The following is a 7,500-nucleotide window of genomic DNA, read 5'->3' as shown; positions in this document are numbered from 1 at the left end:
GGGGGGAGGGGTAGGGCTTTTTATTTAATGTCAGCCCATCGGATCAGCAGGCTAAGCAGTGCCGCGCTGGCCGAGCGTGTTGCTTTGACTTTGGGCCGTGCCGGGCTGTCGGGCCAGCGAGGTCACAGCTGCTCCGTGGCCACTCATTATTATAGACACTATTGATTTTCTGGATTGGCTTGGAGAGTTTAAGTGGCAGAAAAACGCTAGCGTCTCTCCTCCTCTCCGCGCCTCTGAATGTTCACAGCGTTAGCATGAGGCTGTGGGCGCCGAAGCCGAAAAGCGATCTTACTTTCACTTTCACTTTCACTTTCTAATCCAATTCAGAATCGAAAATCAGAATCTATTCATTTTATCGACGAGTTTGCACATACAATGCAAGAGACGATGCAAGAATAAAAAACGCCCACGTATTCGCCCACAATATTCACAAACTCAGTCATCAAGACCTATATGGTAAATTATAAACGATGCATGCTGTGGAAGGCTAAGAGGCAATAAGAGCGCGTAGATGTGTATGGACATAATATACCCATCATGCAACACATCTATTTGTGTTCTGTCACCACAGCCACCACCACCACCTCCACCACCTCACCTCCACCACAACTCATTATATTCAGACCACGCCGCATGATGGTGATCGATGGCGTCCCGGAGGGAAGAGGAGGCGGGGGGGGGGGGGGGGGGGGGCTTTTAACAAGCCCCACCACTTCCTTCCCTTCTTTCATGTAAATCAGCGTATCGGCTACAAATCTCCCATCAAGTGAGTGCCTCCTTAATGGAGAAGGTAGGGGGGGACGGTCAGCTCTCGTGTTATTCCAGCCCGGCCTAAAGCCCTTATTGAAAAGCCCTCTCTCTTATCTCTCCCACCCTCCCCCGGGTGCCAAACTGCAACCACCCCCCCCCCCCCCTCCCCCTCCTGCAGAGCCCTAATGAGGGGTAGTGAGAGATGCGGTGGTTAAGCCAGGGAAAGTACGTGAGATTTAAGGGTGGGGAATTGGGGCTTGGCGCTTGCGTCTGGGGGCAGGGGGAGTGGAGGGTGAGGGGATGGAGGGGGGGTTTGAAGGTGGTGGTGCTGGGGTTGGCGATGTAATTAGCCGGGCTAAAAAAAACATTTTTTTAAAGAGAAGAAGGTTGCGCGGTAGCATGGGAGAGGTCAAACAGAGGGCTGGGCCTGCATTGGGAATGTAAAGGTTGATGTACATTGTCGTTAACCCTGCAGCAAGGGAGGGGTCACATGAGCGGGAAAAAAAAACACAGGATTTCAACCGCGGCGCGGCAGTAAATCACGTCCGCGCTCCGCCACCGCTACGCCCGGATTACCTCCGTCACCGCCTGTCTCCGTCGCCTGCTGCTGTCACCGCCACACCCGCCCGCGATCAATACTGCATGTGTTTAGCCCGTGTCCATGTTTCTGCTCCAAAATAACAAGGGAGGCGAGAAAATAGACTGTGTTGTGTGTGTTTGTTTACGTGTGTGTTTGTGTGTGTAGGTGAGGCGGGGGTGGGGGGGTGGGGGGGGGGGAGACGACTAGTACCGCTGTACCCATCCTGTTTCTACATGACGCCGTCTGAAATGAGCCTCAACTCTCCCTTGCCTAGAACACGGGGTAGAATGAGCGGGAAAAGCAGCACGAACGAGAACTCAGGAAGTAAGGGAAGAGACTTGAAGCTTGGATATATTTACAGCGCTAATGATCTATTATGATTGATGTCTCTCAGCCTTTCATCATTACGCCTTTTATGAAGTAACGCCAGAGCTGCGGGCGCGCCGTGCCTCCTCCGTTCTGTACGTGACACTCCCGCCTGTGTGTGTGTGTGTGTGTGTGTGTGTGTGTATGTGCGTGCACTGTGTCTGTGGGTGTGTGTACGGGACGTGTGTGCATGTGCACATGCATGTGTGTGCGTTCACGTGTGTTTGCATGTGTGCGCCTGCATGTATGTGCGTTTGTTTTGCGATTGAGTGTGCATGCGTGTGCATGTGTGTGTTTTCGTGTTTGTGCGTGTGTGTGTGTGTGTGTGTGTGTGTGCGTGCATATGCGTGTGTGTGTTTTGCTGTGTGCGTGCATGTGTGTGCGTGACTGTGTTCCGTGTCTGCGTGTGTGTGTGTGTTCATGCCGTGCTTGAGATCCGTGCACAGGGAGGGTGCTACAGTGTGAGGACCTGTGATAGGCTTTCAGGGTCGTGCTCATATAGCAGATGTGGATGGGGCACAGCTGCCGCCGATGCTGATATTATTGCTTTCCATTGATGAGGGAAGCGCGGCAGCGAACAAGTGGAAGTGAAGAGACTTCCACAACAATACATACAAACATACAATGAATGCACACATTCAGTACATATGTACAAACAGTACAGATGTACATACTTACTTACATTAGAGACAACAGAAACTGAATGCACTCAACATAAACCATATTTACACACAAATGCGAACACACGTGTGCAGACACATACCTAAACACACACGCACATGCAAAGGCGCACATACACACACACACACACACACACACACACACACACACACACACACACACAAGCACACACACACACACACACACACACACACACACACACACACACACACACACACACACACACACACACACACACACACACACACACACACACACACTCACACAGACACAAACACAGACACGGACAAAAACACATAAACATGCACACACACACAAACACACGCACAGACACACATGGATTTGCTTGTGTGCTCCGCCCACGTTGCAAAAGGAAAAATAAATAAAGAATTGGGCAGGGATTTGCTACGTGCAGATGACACATGAGGGGGGGGGGGGGGGAGGGCGGGGGAGGGGTTTAGTGTAGTGGGGGGGAGGGGGTGCTGTTATGATGCACTCTGTTGACACGCAGTCCAAGTGTCTCAACACTGTCAGCCATGATTCTACAGCCGATTTAGCGACTGGGGCAGGAAGTGCAATCTGGGTCAGCTCATTAAGAAGATCAGGGGGGGTAGTGGAGAGAGGGAGGGTGGGAGTGTAGAGCAGTGAGACAAACCACTGGCAGGGGTGGCTGCTTCTCGGGGACGGCCACCCAGACTCAGAGTTTGGGTATTTTATTGGGTGTTAATTATACGGAGATCCTTCGGGGCCAAATTGGTCAGACCACAGAGTGGGAAGAAGAGATTTATATAGATCTATCCTCGGGCCACTTTAAATGCAGCGGATGAATTTATGGCACAAAAAAGAAAATCTATTGGGAGAAATTTACGGTGCTTTAATTGTTGCCGGTACCTCCCACTCACCCTCCACTAACCCCGGAGAAATGAGTGATTAGTGGTGGAGTCCTTGACTTGGTCTGAAGGAAAATAGCCCTTTGGAGGACAACTTCTGAGTTTTTCTATTATCATTGAGCCATCTAATCCCAGGCTCTTTACCAGCTCAGTGCCTACTGCTGGGTTCCCAATAATCCTGCCCTCCATCCATCCTCCCCCTCCCCCCCAGTCTGGCTTAATTCCAAAGTACACAGCCACAGACGGTGGACACAAGCTATAGGTACCAACGCGCTCCTCGTCTCATTCAATGCCGAGCAAAGAGCAGACACTCAGATCAGCGTCAGAGTGCTCTTTGCTCAGTTTTTTTCCCCACCTCTTTGCTTTGTTCTGATACGGCTGAAAGGATGAAAGGCAGATGTACTCGGAGGTGCGGTGGCTCGGTGCGTGACGCTGTGTGAAATCTGTGTGGATACAGGTTGTATATTTGGGTTATGACGATCCGTCTGAAGGGTTTCCTTTGCCAAGCCCAACCGAGGTCAGCCGTTCACTGAATTTACGGCCGGCCGTCGCTGCCCTAAAACATCAAAACCGTCTGGCTTGGGTTTTATTCAACCAAAGAAAAATAATGAAACTCGCTCCAACTGACTCTTTACCACTGGCTGCCGGTGTGTGTCTGAATAGGAGACATATTTCTAGACACAAGATGGCCGCCCTGTAGGGCTCCGGGCCCTCCCGCTCTCCTTGGAGGGAAAACAGGAGCAGAGCAGTCCATTTGCACAAGCTGGTATCCCATTAGAGATGCACAGGCCCGGGGCCCCCTAACCTGAGGCCCCAGGGTCACGGCAGCGGCCGTCGGACCGCGAATGATGTAGCGAATGCAAATGCATCATTATTTTTGGGTTTTTATACAAAAGGGAAATATACGGGAAGTAATAACCCCGCCAGCGATGCAATCAATCCGTTATCGGGGAACCTCCAAATTGAATTGCGAGGTGTTAGATGAGATTACTTGTAGCGCTGGTAGGAGTGGAGCCGCGTGGGGCCGGACGTGGGTGAGGGGAGCTTGGCAGGGTGTGAGAGTCACCAGGGGACGGGTGATCGACTGAGAGCAGACCGGGGAATCGATACAGTTGTTGGCTGCAGTGTAATAGGCCTGGATGTTAAAGCTCCATGTTTATCGGGCTGTGTAAGAAGGAACCGAATAGAATAGTCCAATAGTGAATCTTGATGCACAATCATGCATGCCCGCCCCCAACACACATACAAACACACACACAAACACACACACACACACGCACACACACACCCGTACACACACACACTTGCTTTCAGGCGCACATATTCAACTAATACTATGTCCAGGGAGGCAAAGACAAAATAGCCACAAAATAGGGCGTTTAATCTTCCTCAGATTCAATAAGTCTCAGGTGACGGAGAACAAAGAAAGGCCAGAGGAAAACAATGATGAAAAACATCGCTAACAAACAAACGCAGCAACTTTCCTCAACACTATTGTGTTGTTCTGCAAGATGTTAAACACAACACAAAGCTCTGTTCAAAAGGGCTTCAATCGAAGCTAGGGAGGGCCAGAAACGTAGGAGGCTTTGAATCACAATTACCGTAAATCCAAAGCGAGATCGGCTACATCAGCACCCCCATGAGAGTCTCTTTCCCACCAGAAACCCCCTGACACAAAAGCAATGCCTCTACTCACCCAGTCTTGGCGAAGTTGGTCCAGTAGGTCATAACCACGGCGCTGAGCATAACGTCGTTCTTGGAGAAGTTGCAGGGGAACAGGTCGGTGGGGCCGATCATGGGGATCCCGAACACGTAGGGCACCTCGTCGCCGTGCGCCGCGTCCGACCACGCCGGCTTCATCAGGCTCTGGCAGTGGTGGTAGAAGGCGTAGAAGTAGGTGGGCGAGCCGTAGCGGGCGTGCAGATCCGCCGTCACCACCGACGGCTCCACCCACTGGTGGTCGGTGAACAGCGCCACCAGGGTCTTGCGCCGCGTCTCGGGGTTGTCCCGGTCGGCCCAGTCCGTGTACATGAATTTGATGGTCTCCCGCAGGGTGTCCTTGCCCTCCGGGTACCCGTACAGGCTGTCCACGAAGTCCGACACGGAGAAGTCAAAGTCGTTGCCCGACACGCCGTCCTCGGAGTCGACCACGTTCTCCACGAAGCGCAGGCCCTCGCCCTGGTTGACGCCCAGCATGATGTCGTAGTTGAGGAACTCGCCCTGCTCCATGAGGATCTCGGGGTCGTCGGGGATGACGTCGCCGTCGATCACCGGCCCGAACGCCACGTGGTAGCGCGCGGGCTGGATGTCCTGCTCCACCAGCTCCCGCCAGCCTTTCTTCCGCAGGCAGTCCACCATGTCCATCGTGTCCAGGACGTTGCAGCCCACCTTCTCCGCCAGATGACGGGTGTATTTGACCGGCTGGTAGTTCACCGCCCAGCTAGACAGGGCCGAACCGCTCTGGATGATGGCTCGATGGAACAGGCCTGTGTGGACAAGGAGAGAGGTATGGGGGGAAAAGCTGTTAGATGTAGATTCAGATTAATTTTTGGTGGTACAATGCGTTACTTAATGTATAAGGTAGTGCTTTGTTTGGTCAAACGTTGCATTTGCTGGTCTAATCAAAAACAGTCTATCAGGAGCCCGCGCGATAAGCATAACAAAGGCCGGGCAGAGTGCAAGTCCTCGTTGCTACACACAATACAATAATGAAATCATGGCTGCGATAATGAATGTGCAGATGGTGTCTTTGCAAAGACAGCATGCAGACAGGAGAGAAAATCAGCATTCTCGCTCTCATCTTGTGTTGTTCCATCCATCTCCATCCTGCGCCAAAAATAATGAACTCGGTGTTTCCTGTCAGAAACAGATGCTACCCGTGTAGGCCTTGCTGCAAAGGAGCATCAGAAAGTTAGCAGACCATGCCATTTCGTACAAAGGATAAAAACATCATCTACCAACGCCACCACCTCACCTCAGTTCTTTTTCTGCTGAGAATAACAAAGGCTGGCGGCATTTTACTGATCTTAACTTAATTGATTGTGTGCTTTCAACCTTAAGTGTAGGTTGAATTTTGCGGGCTAAAAGACTGCAATTATATAGCCACAGATTCCATTCGCACACACCCACCGACTCTCACTCTCCTCTGTGTTTCCACCATCTCTCTCATCTTCTTTGTCTTTCAAGCACACATTTCAGCACAGACGATACACACACAACCGTTTATGCTTAAAAGATGAGCCACATCTACCATTATGACTATTAAATAAAAGCAGGCTGTGGGAGGGCAGCTAAATATAGAAATTAGCAGCAGGGATTGAGGAACCAAGTATTTTTTTATCGGTAGTCAAGCGTTTCAGCAGCAGAGCATCGTAAGCACTGTCTGTGGAGAGGCTTTCACAAAGGAGACACAATAAACAAACCAAAATTGTCTCCCATTCACAATCAGCAGATAAGAGCAACGTAGGCCCAGAGCAGCCCTTCGATGCGACAGTATCGCTGGCAAAAGGCTTTTGAAAGGGAGACGCTTCAGAAGGTAAAGCAGGAGGGAGAAGGAAAGGCTTGTTGCTCCCACGCCACGACTCCTCTCTCTCCACCACACAGCAGAACAATACAACCCTATTTACGAGGGGAAAGAAATTGCATAATTACATTCCTGGAAATGATCTCCCATTAATAGAGGCGAGAGGGGGGGGGAAGTCTAGCTTATTTCCGCCTGGCCTCTGCTTTGTGTCTGCCGTGTCTGGGCACCATACATCTGTCTGAGATTCGTAAAGGACGTTTTATTTGTTATCAAAGTCTTGCAGGAAGCTGGAGTAGCAAATCACCGGCTGGTTCACAGGTTTATCGCCAGCTTAATAGGTAAAACATGACACCGGTAGAGCTACGCTCGGAGGAAGCATCCCTGTCTGAGACATATACCAAGAATAAATATTTGTACTCTTGGGTACTCCGGAGCACGTCTCCTGAAATAGAGCCGGGTTTATTAGCATGATATATCACAAGATAAGATGACATTGCGGAGACAAAAGACAAGCAGAGGAAGATGAAGCGCTCAGACTTAGTTGCAGATATTTCTGTGTCTATGTGGGCGGCGGTGTCTACACCTCAGTGTTTATGAGGTAAACTGTAGACCTGAACGCCAAAATATCACTTTAGTCTTAATCATAAGCAGTGGGGGGGAGGGGGGCATTTTTTTCTTTCATGGCAAAGATGAGGTGTTTATTTACAGAG

General features: G+C 50.7%; 1 protein-coding gene across 10 annotated transcripts in view; it reads right to left on the bottom strand.

Annotated features, from left to right (window-relative positions):
• The window catches only part of nlgn3a (neuroligin 3a), a 107,314-nt gene that overhangs the window by 8,047 nt on the left and 91,767 nt on the right, over positions 1-7,500 (bottom strand). For 7 of the 10 annotated variants that reach the window (XM_056601020.1, XM_056601017.1, XM_056601016.1 and 4 more), the window contains one exon: positions 4,964-5,753. In XM_056601020.1, coding sequence (XP_056456995.1) covers positions 4,964-5,753 — 790 coding nt within the window. Of the gene's footprint in view, positions 1-4,963; positions 5,756-7,500 lie in introns of all 10 variants that reach the window. The other 3 variants (XM_056601022.1, XM_056601021.1, XM_056601025.1) reach the window with 1 other exon arrangement.

The sequence above is a fragment of the Gadus chalcogrammus genome, chromosome 10, assembly GCF_026213295.1.
Source record: "Gadus chalcogrammus isolate NIFS_2021 chromosome 10, NIFS_Gcha_1.0, whole genome shotgun sequence".
NCBI lineage: Eukaryota > Metazoa > Chordata > Actinopteri > Gadiformes > Gadidae > Gadus > Gadus chalcogrammus.
Note: the sequence above shows the minus strand (reverse complement) of the source record. Positions and strands in the feature narration are given on the sequence as shown.